Source organism: Rhinoraja longicauda, chromosome 22, assembly GCF_053455715.1.
Source record: "Rhinoraja longicauda isolate Sanriku21f chromosome 22, sRhiLon1.1, whole genome shotgun sequence".
Classification (NCBI taxonomy): Eukaryota; Metazoa; Chordata; class Chondrichthyes; order Rajiformes; family Arhynchobatidae; genus Rhinoraja; species Rhinoraja longicauda.
The window spans coordinates 26,914,020-26,927,985 of NC_135974.1; the positions used below are offsets into that span (position 1 = coordinate 26,914,020).

Consider the following 13,966-nt stretch of genomic DNA (forward strand, 5'->3'; position numbering starts at 1 on the left):
TTGGACCAAAGGTCTATCAAAAAGAAACAAATGGGAAAGCACATTGTAACAGCTACTTACATAATACACCAGGTATATATCTTTGATAGTTTGTTGTAGCACACGTTAATGGAGTTAGCTGGACTCCCATTATTCAGGTGAATCCAATTTTTGGAAGCACTCCTATATATATATCAAACCTCTACATTGTGCAAATTCTGCGATTCCTGTAAAAGGTGTCACCTTTACTGTCTTAGAGAGAGAGTATTTCCATTAATATTGCTCCATTAATCCAGTCAATTAATTGTTGATACTTTTATATCAATTTAGGATATACATTAATTTTTCAGTCAGTTGAAATTTAGTTTAGTTTAGAGATACAGTGCGGAAACAGGCCCTTTGGCCCAGGTCTGTGCCAATCAGCGATCACCCCATACATTAACACTAATCTGCACACACTCGGGACAATTTACAATCTTTACCAAAGCCAATTGACCTACAAACCTGTACATCTTTGGAGTGTGGGAGGAAGCAGGAGCACCCGGGGAAAACCCATGCGGTCACGGACTATAAGGTTCAAACTCAGTGCAGGCAGCACCTGTGGTCAGGATCGAACCCAGGCCTCTGGCACTGGAAGGCAGCAACTCTACCAACCGCTGCGCCGCCCCATATTGAACATGTTTTGTATGGAGTGGGTTTTCATGAAACTGCCACTGTTGTTGCTTGTCAAATTATATCATTCACTGAAGAAGGGACATGACCCGAAACGTCACCCATTCCTTTTCTCTAGCGATGTTGCCTGTCCCGCTGAGTAACTACAACATTTTGTGTCTATCTTCGGTGTAAACTAGCAAATCTGCAGTTCCTTCCTACTCATTGACTTGTACGTTGCACGTAGCCTGGCTCCATGAGGGATCTGACCCGTCCACTCTCTGGAGCCACCAAGCCCCCACTCCTCCACCCTCTCACCCGCTGCACACTGCGGCTGCTAATCAACCGTGCAATGTTGTTGCTTGCTGTGTACGGCCCAGATGGCTCATCTCAATGTTAGAATTATGTGAACAAAATGTCAAAACTTAGCTCTAATAATGACCTATTCTCTCGCAGCCTTACAGTATGCAAAGACAGTGCAATCCTGTGTTTTGCCTTTGCGCACTAGTCAGATCGCAGTGTTAGTTGTGATGGAGTCATTGGGTAATTGCTCCAGCTGATTTACAAATCCTGAAACACCTCTTTGTCCAAACTACTGTGTGTGGTTTGCTGATGACTCAAAGCCTGTCAAAGTTCTCTTTTGAATCCCCAAGATTGCGATCTTTGGAAATTACTGTAAAAATCTCTGTTAACCCTTTCCTCCCCTCCCATTTTTAACCCTGGCTGCACTTTTTTTCCCCACACCACCTTGTACCCGTTCTCCTCTTTTCATCCATGTCAAAACCCAGAAACATCATTGCTGATCAAATGTCCTTTCTACTGCCATGTGAATTTGGTTAATTGTGCACAATAAGACCTATCAAAGTCAAATAAAAGAATTGTCCCACCCCAGTCATTCCACCTTCTCCTGGCTCCCACCAGGCAGTAGGTACAGAAGCTTGAAAGCGTGCACCACCAGATTCAGAAACAGCTACTTTCCCACTGAACAGTCACTGCATAGGCTAGGGTACTGTCTGATTCACCTTTACCCCCATTGTGGACATTGGACTTCATTTATGGAACAGTTCTGCTACAATGCTGAGAACTATATTATTCTGCACTCTATATCTTCCCCTTCCCTTTACCTTTTGTATTTGAGTTTGATTTGATTATATTGACACATAGTACTGAATGAATAGAATGCAATACAAAGCCTTTCATTGTACCTTGGTGCACGTGACAATAATAAATCTACAGTAACACAAGCCTGTACTCAAAGCTCAGACCTTGAGGCACGGTGGCGCAGTGGTAGAGTTGCTGCCTTGCAGCGCTTGCAGCACTGGAGACCCGGGTTCGATCCCGATTACGGGTTCTGTCTGTACGGAGTTTGTACGTTTTCCCTGTGACCGCGTGGGTTTTTCCCAAGATCTTTGGTTTCCTCCCATACTCCAAAGACGTACAGGTTTATAGGTTAATTGGCTTGGGTTTGTATACTTGGTATAAGTATAAATTGTCCGTGGTATGTACAGGTTTGTGTTAATGTGCGGGGATCACTGGTCAGTGCGGACTTGGTGGGCTGAAAGGCCTGGATCTGTGCTGTATCTCTAAACTAAACTAACCTTCCAATCTGACTAAAATGTAATGTCTCATGGATATTTTTAAAGCCACAGTTATCATGCACACATCTTTAGTGTGTATGTGAAGCAGCTCTGAATATTGAATTATTGACACACATAAAAAAGCATTCTGGGTCTTGCTTATTGATGATTTTATAATGTTGTTTCCATTCCAGGCACAGCAGTGGGTGTTGTTATCTACACAGGCAAAGAAATGCGGAGTGTCATGAATACTTCCCACCCAAAGAACAAGGTATAGTTTGGAAATCTTGGGCTATAAATTAATTAACATTAAATCTCATATTTCTCACTCCAGGCAAAAAATAATGTTGAAAACGAAAATTAGAGCAATATCCTATTAATTTTAATTAATAATATAATGCGTTCGAAACTATCGCAATGAAATCTTTCATCATGTGATTTGATACTTAACAATTTGTCTCATTTAGAACAGTTTTCACAGTTTCTTGAAAAAGATGGCACAAATTGTAAGGAAAAAGATTTTAAATATGAGAAGGAATAGGTGACGTTTCGGGTCGAGAACCTTCTTCAGACTTCAGGTCTGAAGAAGGGTCTCGACCCGTGACGTCACCTATTCCTTTTCTCCGGTGATGCTGCCTGACTTGATGAGTTACTCCAGCATTTTTGTGTCTATCTTCGGTTTAAAGAAACATCTGCAGTTCCTTCGTACACAAGATTTTAAACATATTTGCTCAATAATGCATTGCTTCTGGTAGAATGTTCTGTGTTATTGCCAGAGCAATTATCAAGAGTTTAACTCACAGCGAACTTGGTAATCGGACGATTAATGTTAAGACATTTGACAGTAGCCATATGGATTCCAGCTTCCAATATATTCAGTTTAAAAGGTAATTGAGCGATGTTAACGTAAATGTACTAATGCGTCAGAACAGACAAAAATATTACCCCAGAGTCATGAAACAAAAAATTATTTTGTCTGCTAGTTGTAATGGTTTTGTGGAGGTTGTAATTTATTTATTGATTGATTTATTAATATGTGACTCATTTTCCTTCCCTCGTTGGTTACTTTAGTTCCACCTTTGTGAACTGATGCAGTCCTTCTTTAGACTTTAGAGACACAGTGTGGAAACAGGCCCTTCGGCCTTACCGGGTCCACAACGACCAGCAATCACCCCGTACACTAGTACTATCCTATGCACTAGGGACAATTTACAATTTACAGAAACTAATCAACCTACAAACCTGCACGCCTTTGGAGTGTGGGAGGAAAACGAAACACCCGGAGAAAACCCACGCGGTCACAGGGAGAACGTACAGACACCACCCGTAGTCAGGATTGAACCCAGGTCTCTGGGTGTGCCAGTGTGCCACCCTTCTGTTGAAGGTACTCCCACACTGTTGTTGGGCTGAGAATTCATGGATTTCATATAGCATAGAGCTGTGGCCACATATTTCTCCTTCAGTTTACGTCCATATCGTTTATGAATATCACAAACAATAGAGGTTCCAGCACAGATCCCGGAGGAATGCCCCTGGTCACAGACCTCCAGCCAGAACAACACCCTCTTCCACCACTGTCTTCTATAGGTAGTGGAAAAGTACAGAGCCAGTGCTCTATGTTCTATGAAATCCAGGAATTCTCCGCCCAAAAACATTGTGCGAGTACCTTCAACAGAAGGTGGCACACTGGCACAGCAGTAGAGTTGCAATTGGTACAATTAATTTTAGGATAGCCAAGCTGAAGAGGTGACCTTCGGCCAAACCCTGATGCCATACACCTACCACAAGGTGGCAGCAGGAGTAACATCCTCTGGTGAATGGGAGTATTCATTGAGTTGAGATTGGGATCACTACTCTGTCCCAACGTAACCTTGGGGTCCGGGCCAAAGTCTATACATCATTTGTGATTTTGTTTTTGTGTTAAAAGTCCACTTTATAGTCAAGTGTTCCATTTTTGTTTCATGAGATATGTCTCTTGATGAACCATCTCTTGATATAAGAAAATAACTGCAGATGCTGGTACAAATCGAAGGTATTTATTCACAAAATGCTGGAGTAACTCAGCAGGTCAGGCAGCATCTCGGGAGAGAAGGAATGGGCGACGTTTCGGGTCGAGACCCTTCTTCAGACTGGGTCGACTGAAGTCTGAAGAAGGGTCTCGACCCGAAATGTCGCCCATTCCTTCTCTCCCGAGATGCTGCCTGACCTGCTGAGTTACTCCAGCATTTTGTGAATAAAAACCATCTCTTGATGGTTCTTTGTTGGTAGGGGAATGACTACTTATCTTAAAAAAAAAAAAGACAGCGTGCTGTAGTAACTCGACCGGTCGGGCAGCATCTCTGGAGCACATGGATAGGCGATGTATTGGGATTTCTTCCGATTAAACCCGAAACATCGCCTATCCATATCCCCCATAAGTATTAAATTTAGTTTTCGATACTGCGTGGAAACAAGTCCTTCAGCCCACCGAGTCCGTGCCGATCAGCACAAGCTCTATCCTACACACCAGGAACAATTTATAGAAACCAATTGAACTGCAAACCTGCACATCTTTGGAATGTGGGAGGAAACCGGAGCACTCGGAGAAAACCCACGCGGTAGCAGGGAGAACGTACAAATGCCATACAGACAGCACCAGGTTGTCAGGATCGAACCTGGGTCTCTGGCCCTGTAAGGCAGCAACTCTACCGATGCACCACTAACTGTTGAGTTACTCTAGCACTGTGTTTGTTGTAAACCAGTATAGAGTCATAGAGTGATACAGTGTAGAAACAGGCCCTTCGGCACAGCTTGCCCACACTGGCCGACATGTCCCAGCTACACTAGTCCCACCTGCCTGCGTTTGGTCCATATCCCTCCAAACCTGTCCTATCCATATACCTGTCTAACTGTTTCTTAAACGTTGGGACAGTCCCAGCCTCAACTGCCTCCTCTGGCAGCTTGTTACATACACCCACCACAGTATCTGTTCCTTGTGACTGCATATCTTAGAAAATATCAATGTATTGTGTTTATTTTTTTGGAGGCACATGGAAAAATAATTTTCTCTACTTTTGTTCACTTGTAGATGGGGCTGTTTGACCTGGAGGTGAACTGTATAATGAAGATCCTGTTTGTTTCACTGGTGGTGTTATCCCTTGTGATGGTCTCCCTGCAGCACTTCCGCGGACGCTGGTACCTCCACCTGTTTCGCTTCTTTCTTCTCTTTTCCCACATAGTTCCTATCAGGTAAATGTTGTTGCTGATTTTCCGACAATTGTTTCTATACGGTCAATCTGTTTTAAGTCCCTTGCTTTTCATCCCCATTTTGGATTGCCCAGCTCATCCACCTTGTCCATGTGTCATCGACACAACTTGGCCCCATATTGCCAGTTATGGAGTTTACATCTTTTACCCTCTTGGCTAACAATAATGACCCGAGCACTGATTCATTGGGGAAAACACAAAGTGCTGGAGTAACTCAGCATCTGGGGGGGGGGGGGGGGGCGGGTTAGACCCTGACCTCCGGTGCTGTCTGGATGGAGGTTGTGACCGCATGGGTTTTCTCCGGGTGCTCCGGTTTCCTCCCCTATTCCAAAAACGTGCATGTTTGCAGGCTAATTGGCTTCTGTAAATTTGCCCTAGTTTGTAGGTTAGAACTAGTGTATGGGTGATCGCTGGTCGGCATGGTTTTGGTGGGCCGAAGGGCCTGGTTCCATGCCTGGTTCCAGCCTGTATCTCTAAACTAAACTAAGCTAAAAGAGTAACTAAGGTCAGATCTTAAAAGATCAACAAGAATATCAATCTAAAAGCTTTTATAGATCATCAAGAATATCAATTACGGAGGCACAGGAGGTGGGCAAAATGTTAAATGAATATTGTTTGTCTGTATTTACCATGGAAAAATGAGAGGCCACATCACTATTGGTGGTGTACCAATTGAATCAGTAATTGAACCTGAGTGGTGCTGTACTTTACCTGAAGAGGAAAACATTGAGAAGCGGCAGTACTCCTGACCAATATTCAGCTGTTGTGCTGACAGTTTCCATATTGGGCTGACATACATCACCTCTGCTGTAGGTATCTGTAGGAGAAACGAATGGGGGGGGGGGGGGGGGGGTAGTCATGGATTGATGGAAATGTGTTTAGATTAGTTTAGTTTAGAGATACAGTGCGGAAACAGGCCCTTCAGCCCACCGAGTCTGCGCTGAACAGCGATCCCCGCACATTAACACTATCCTACACAGACCAGGTTCAATTTACATTTGTACCCAACCAATTAATCTACAAACCTGTATGTCTTTGGAGTGTGGGAGGAAACAGAAGTAAACCCATGCGGTCACAGGGAGAACGTACAAACTCCATACAGACAGCACCCGTGATCGGGATCGAACTTGGCACTATGAGCGCTGGAAGGCAGCAACTCTACTGCTGTGCCACTGTGCCATGTGAGAGAGAATAGTTTACAGGGAGGTACGGGGGAGGGGATGGATGGGAATCTACGGAGGATAGGCTGACTGTCCTTCGATGTTATGTGAAATGGTACATAATTCATTGATTTTTGGAAGAGCTATGTTCCTGCAAAACATTTCGATAAGTAACACTTTGTAAATCAAAATGCTGGACACAATGCATTATTGATATTTCAGCAGTGTATCACTGCGATTATCACCAAATCCAGCTTTGTAAATTGAAATCACATACCTCAAAGTGTCGATAGCATGACAACAAAAAATCATGAATTGAATATTTATACAGCAAGAAATTACAGTAACTTAATGTTTTCCAGCAAACACCTAATATCGTTGCATTTTGTATTGACATTGACACACTTGTATCTGATCTGTTTGTAGTAAATTGGGAAATGGTGCAATAATTCTGTTTGAAATATTAGACTTCAGAGATACAGTTCAGAAACAAGTCCTTCGGCCCACAGACCATGTGCCAACCAGCGATTACCCCATACGTGAGCTCTATCCTACGCACAAGGAACTAGTTACAATTTTACTGAAGCCAATTAACCTACTAATCTGTAGTTCTTTGGAGTGTGGGAGGAAACCAGAACATCCAGAGAAAATCCACGCTGTTGCAAGGCAGCAGTTCTACCGCTACGCCACTGCCGTTAAACCTGTGCAATATTTTACATTTAAAATCAAAAGATAATAGGATAAATCTTTATTTGTTTTTCTGAAGGAATCATTTGACTCCAATGCCCTCAGCTTGTACTTAGTCGTTCCCAACGAAAACATGTGGATAGACAAAATGCTTGAGTAACTCAGCGGGACAGGCAGCATCTCTGGAGGGAAGGAATGGGTGACGTTTCAGGTCAAGGCCCTTTAGACTGAAACGTAGCCGAAATGTCACCGATTCCTTCCCTCCAGAGATGCTGCCTGTCCACTGAGTTACTCCAGCATTTTGTGTCTATCTTTGGTTTAAACCAGCATCTGCAATTCCTTCCACGTGAAAACCTGTAGAGGTCTGTTTTCTTATTTATGTTTCTTCTTCTTCATCTAGTATTCGTGTAAATCTGGACATGGGAAAGATGGTCTACAGTTTGATGATTCGGAGAGATGACAAAATTCCCGGCACGGTGGTACGGTCCAGCACCATTCCCGAACAGCTTGGGAGAATTTCCTTTGTCCTAACAGACAAGACGGGTATGTTGGCCGAAGATAGACGCAAATGCTGGAGGGATCGAGAGAGAGAGAGAGAGAGAGAGAGGGAATGCAAGGGCTACTTGAAATTAGGGAACGTGCTGTTCCTCCATTTTGCGCAAGGCCCAAGTCTGATAGTGGAAGAGGCCCAGGGCAGAAAGGCTCCATTTGTAATGACCAAGTGCGATAGTAATAAGAGGTCACAAAGGTAAAAATGTTGCCAAAAGAATAATGACAAAGCTGGGAATGTTCCATAAGAGTTGAAAGTACTGTGTCAGAAATATTGTGAAAAACAAAATCTGTGTTGGCTTTTGAAAAGGAATTGGATGAAATTGGGGGCAAAAAAAGGGTTCGACGGATATTATAATGGAACACAACAATTGGCTCTTTGAAGTGTTACGATGGACCCAGTGAAGTAAATGACCTCCTGATGTGTTGTAAGATGATGATTCAAACTGAGCATTTGAGGCTTGGGTCAGGTATGCTAACAATTTTCTGATAACGTCTCTGTAAATCAGTGACGGATTTTGTCAACATCAAAGGAGTGGGAGTTGTTTAGAAAGCTTTTCTGACGAGGTTGTCTAAATTACCCCGTTACCTTCTTTCAAGTACCTTATTAGTCAATGCATAAGAAAGATATTATAGAGATCTCCTCTTTTTGCCCCCCTCTTTCTTCGATCGGGGGGATGGTGTTGTGGGTGTAAGGAAGATGCTGGTGAATTATAATGGAGACTAAAACCGGAGACCCAGGTTTGATCCTGACCTCGGCTGCTGTTTGTGTGCCGTTTATACCGTCCTCATGTGGGTTTCCTCTGGGTCCTAGAGCGATACAGTGTGGAAACAGGCCCTTCGGCTCAACTTGCCCACACCAGCCAACATGTCCCAGCTACACTAGTTCCACCCGCCTGCACTTCATCCATATCCCTCCGAACCTGCCCTATCCATGCAAATGCTTCAGGGTTTCTTCCTACATCTGAAGACAAGCGGGTTGGTCGGTTAATTTACCTCGGCACAGTTGCCTCCAATGCGTAGGGAGTGGATAACAGAACCAGTGTGAACGGGCGATCGATGGTCATTGTGGATTCGGTGGGCATGTTTCCATGCTGTATCTCTAAACAAAACCAATTCTGCATCCAAAGATAGACACAAGGTGCCGGAGTAACTCAGCAACTCTGGAGAAAAAAAGATAGGTGACGTTTTTGGGTCAGGAGAGGGAAGGTGGGGGAGGGAGAATTGGAGGCGACAGAATAAAACAGGACAGATCAGGGTGGCAACAGATGACCTCAGGCAGGGTGGTTCCCTGGTAGGCCAGTTGTTGGCTCGAGAAGGTGTGAAGAGGGATACATTGCTGCAAATTGCTTAAACGACTAGGATGGAGGAAGGAGAGGGGAGTGCAGGATGAAGTTTCTTAAAATTAGGAAATTCAACATTTATACTGTTGGGTTGTAAGATACACAAGTTAAATACGAGGAGCTGTACCTCCAATTTGCATGTGGCCTAACTGGCAATGGAGGTCCAGGACAGAAATGTCAGTATGCGGAGTTAAAATGATTAGCAACCGGGAGATCCCATAAGCCTCAGCGGGCCAAGCCCATCCAGTCAGCTAGCTGGTCCAGTACCCCATGCATTCTAATCTTCCTGTTTATGTCAATGTGAGAAATAAAGTGAAATACATTTTATTTGTGGGCTCAAAGGTCCAGAAAATGTGCTAGTCCAGGCTATCTATCCCCAAGTGTGCTTGATTATCAGAGCTTTATTGTTCTACTTTGGTCAGGTTAAAAATTTGGTTTTGTAAAAATTCCATCTGTGGAAAGTTAATGCAAATCTGTGGTAAGGTGATTTATTCTGAAGAGAAGCCTCGAGATCCTTTCATCTCTCTTTATCATCAATAGCATAATTTATCTGTTTATGTAAAGTGCGGTCACCAATAAATTGGTTTTTGAGGACTTTTGTAAAATAATTTTCAAGTTTTATGGAGCTTGGGAGATGGAGGTGAATTTTGAAGAGTATTTGTTTAAACTGCTTAATGTAAATGTTGCAATGAAAATAAACTTGCAGTATTCTAAGATATCTAATTGTATGCTTATGGTTGCATTTAGTTTACAAGAATGTATCATAATGTAGTTAATGGTTTCCAGGCAGAAAACTGGATCATTTCTAAAAATGGCTTGTTTCACGCCTCTTGAAACCTCTCAAGTCAGAGTGGATTAATCTTAGATAGGCCAGTAATTTAGTTTACTTTAGTTTACAGACACAGCGCGGAAACAGGCCCTTCGGCCCACCGAGTCCGTGCCGACTAGCGATCCCCGCACATTAACACTATCCTACACATGCTGGGGACAATTTATAATTACACCAAGCCAATTAACCTACTTCTTTGGAGTGTGGGAGGGAACTGTGGATCTCGGAGAATATCCACGAGGTCACGAGGAGAAAGCACAAACTCCATACAGACAGCACCTGTAGTTGGGATTGAACCCAGATTTCTGGCGCTGTAAGCGCCAGAAGGCAGCAGCTCTACCGCTGTGCCACTGTTCCGCCTTTTTGTCATGCTACATTTGGTTTCTGTACCCCTGAACAAAGGGAAATAATCAAGACACAATAATTGGCTTCTGTGCACTTAAACCAGAGAATGGACAACAAACAAAGGGCCGCTGACTCCTGCTGAGAAAATGTGCTTGGCGATTTTGATTTTGTGTTAGTATAAAACGTGTGTTTATAGATAGACAGTTTTTTGAGTGGCTTTACATTTTTATTTAGGAAGTTAAATATGAAACAGATTGCCAATTTGGCGTTGTATGTTTTATACTATTGCACAAAGTAAAACCTCACAAGATATAACTTCCATTGACTGGTGAATTTTGGAAACAGCATTGAATGTACTCGGTATCACTCATTGCATTAAACACAAGGTGCAGAAGGCAGCGTCCATTCTCCTTGTCTCTGAGGCCTGTCTTATAAACCGGCGTTGTCCTTCAGGGCGGCACGGTGGCGCAGCGGTAGAGTTGCTGCCTTACATCACCGGAGACCCAGGTTAGATCTTGGCTGCAGGTGCTGTCTGTACGGAGTTTGCACGTTCTCCCCGTGACCGCGTGGGTTTTCCCCGGGTGCTCCGGTTTCTTCCCACATTCCATGGATGCGTAAGTTAATTGGCTTCAGGTAAAAGAAGCAAAACAGGAACTTTTCATCTCATCATTTTGCTGAACCATGCACTATCTCACAAGTGCAATAATATGTCACACGATTAAATAAAATGCACTTGGATGAATTAAAAAATTGGATAACTTTGCTTTTTTTTTGCATTCCACAGGAACCCTTACAAAAAATGAAATGCAGTTCAGGCGTCTTCATTTGGGGACAGTGTCCTATGGATTGGATTCAATGGATGAAGTGGAGAGCCATGTATTTAGTGCTTACACACAGGTAAGCAGGTGATGAATGACTGGGCGCCATTGGTGTTTACTGCACAAATGAATAATTACGCGCCTCTTCAAGAAAACTTTAAAAGCCTTTGATAAATTTCATGATACTGATACAATCTTTTCTCATTTGTTCAGTCCAGCTCAATTGTTCTCTATTAAACATTTATTATCAAAGTTTAACCTTTTTATTATCAAAATGTGATTACTTACCGCCTGTAAGATATTCAATGACTAACTGTTCCATGGTGAGCAGGAAGGCTCCATCTTGCTTGAGTTGGCCAGGATAGTGGTTGTGTAGCTGTATTAGCCTTGGGGTTAATCATTGCCCTGATCCCTGTGTGGACGATGACATAAATTAACAGATTAGACCTTATGGTGAGTCATGCTCATGTTCTGGGCTCAAATGTGAAAGAGGTGAAGAGAGGCCTGTTGGCTGGAGAAGGGGTGGCCAGCTGTGAATCAATGACAGACGGGAAATCGTTAGGAAGGTATATTGGAAAAGGTGTAAATGTGTGATTTGGGGATAAATCTTCACCCGTGTTTAATCTTTCGTTCATCACTTCCTGTTGACGTTGAGTTCTATTCCAGTTATAGACGCAGGCAGGTGGTACTAGTGTAGACAGGGCATGTTAGTTGACGTGGGCAAGCTGGGCTGAAGGGCCTATTTCCAAGCTCTGTGACTCTGTGACTCTATGATTCTTACTCTGCCATTTGTTCAATATGGATGTTGAGGGACCTGAGCCTTTACATGGGATCACGGAAATGTAACTAAAATATGATTAATTAAAGACTGTGCGAATACCCGATCCATTCCTCTCAAAAGTGTTCAGTGTTTTAAAAACAATTGTTTTTGAATGTAAAGTCATGATATTTGGAGACAAATTTCAACTTTCAGGCTGGCATGATTCTTCTTGCCGCGATGGTGATGAATATAATCATGGTGCTGTAATCAGCTCGGAATTAATTTTGTGTATCCCCAGGCTCCAGCTGCGTCACAAGATAAATCTTCATCAGCATTTCCGAAAATACGTAAGACGGTTGCCGTTCGTGTTCACGAGGCAGTGAAAGCAATCGCTCTGTGCCACAACGTCACGCCCGTCTATGAGTCACGGGGGCCTGACTCCACTGACCAAGCTGAAGCTGAGCAAAACTATGAAGATGCTTGTCGAACTTACCAAGCAGCCAGTCCAGACGAGGTCAGTCATCTGTGTAATAGAGTCACATCCTTCTCCCTTTAGCCATTAATTTATGTTCTGGTTGTTGCCAAGAAATCGCTAACAGAGGAACAATACCGGGATTTTGAGTTAACTTCTTGATTAGCACGGTTCAGTTCAGTCGAGTTTATTGTCACTTGCACAGAGGTACAGTGAAAAGCTTTCGTTGCGTGCCAACCCGTCAGCTGGAAGACAATGCATGGTTACAATCGAGCCATCCACAGTGTGCAGATATGTGATAAAGGGAATATCGTGAATAACATTTAGTGCAAAATAAAGCCAGTAAAGTCCGATCAAAGATAGTCCCGAGAGTCTCCAATGAGGTTGATAGTAGTTCAGGACCGCTCTCTAGATGTTGGTCGGATGGTTTAGTTGCCTGGTAACAGCTGGGAAGAAACTGCCCCTGAATTTGGAGGTTTGCATTTTCACACTTCCATATCTTTTGCCCGATGGGAGAGGGGAGAAGAGGGGAGTGGTCAGGGTGCAACTCATTGTTGATGATGCTTGAGGCCTTGCCGTGGCAGCGTGAGGTAGAAATTGTCATTTAACCTTCTGTAATTTGCCCTTCCCTTTGATTTCTCAAATTCCACTTGGTGTTGGCTGGTTTTAAGTTTCAATTGTTCAGAATATTTTGTTCTATAATATTCGTGGCGGCATTCATAGAGTGGCCTGATTCGTTCTGAGACTTGTTTGACTTTCTTTTCATTGGAGTTTTTGTTGATGGGTGAAGCATTTAGTTTGTTTTGTTCATCGTCACGTGCTACCCAGCCAGCGGAAAGGCTTACAGACTTGGTCATGAGTGAAGTACTCATTTTACACCACTATCCTTGCATGGACCCCATTTGAGGAAACGTCTTGCTCTCCGGTTGGGCAGATGCTGTCATGCTGAAGCTGACTGCTTCAAGAAGTGTCCAGACTCATGCTGTTTTCTCTTCTTTTAAACATACCATGTAGTAGGTCCTATTTTGCGATGCTACAGTGATATCATAAGGGCAGAAGGTCATAAGTGATAGGAGTAGAATTAGGCCATTTGGCCCGTCCTGTCTACTCCACCATTCAATCACGGCTGATCTATCACTCCCTCCTAACCCCAATCTCCAGCCTTCTTGCCATAACCCATGACACCCATCTTCTGCGATAATTGGTGTTGCAGGTGGGTAGACTTGGGATCACGACACATTTGGGGGTATTGTAGCAGAGGTATTGTGTACTTCAATAGGGTTCTGCATGATTCATAGAGAAATTTAAAGCAATTTTTCCCCATGACAGACATCAACTTTGCATGCTTGGTTTATTTAATTTGGAGATACAGTGTGGGAACAGGGCCACGAGTCCGCTCCGACCAGCGATCCCCGCACACTAACACTATCCTACGCACGCTAGGGACAATTTACAATTTTACGTAGCCAATTAGCCTACACGCCTGTACGTCTTTGGTGTGTGGGAAGAAACTGGAACGCTTGGAGAACACCCACGCAGGTCACAGGGAG

General features: G+C 43.5%; 1 protein-coding gene across 1 annotated transcript in view; it reads left to right on the forward strand.

The window, feature by feature from the left end:
- Nucleotides 1–13,966, forward strand: part of atp9a (ATPase phospholipid transporting 9A) — a 104,017-nt gene that overhangs the window by 25,717 nt on the left and 64,334 nt on the right. Inside the window, exons 10-14 of the mRNA XM_078418993.1 lie at nt 2,402–2,478; nt 5,275–5,435; nt 7,701–7,843; nt 11,151–11,263; nt 12,243–12,458. Of these exons, the coding sequence (XP_078275119.1) occupies nt 2,402–2,478; nt 5,275–5,435; nt 7,701–7,843; nt 11,151–11,263; nt 12,243–12,458 (710 nt within the window). The remainder of the gene's footprint in view (nt 1–2,401; nt 2,479–5,274; nt 5,436–7,700; nt 7,844–11,150; nt 11,264–12,242; nt 12,459–13,966) is intronic.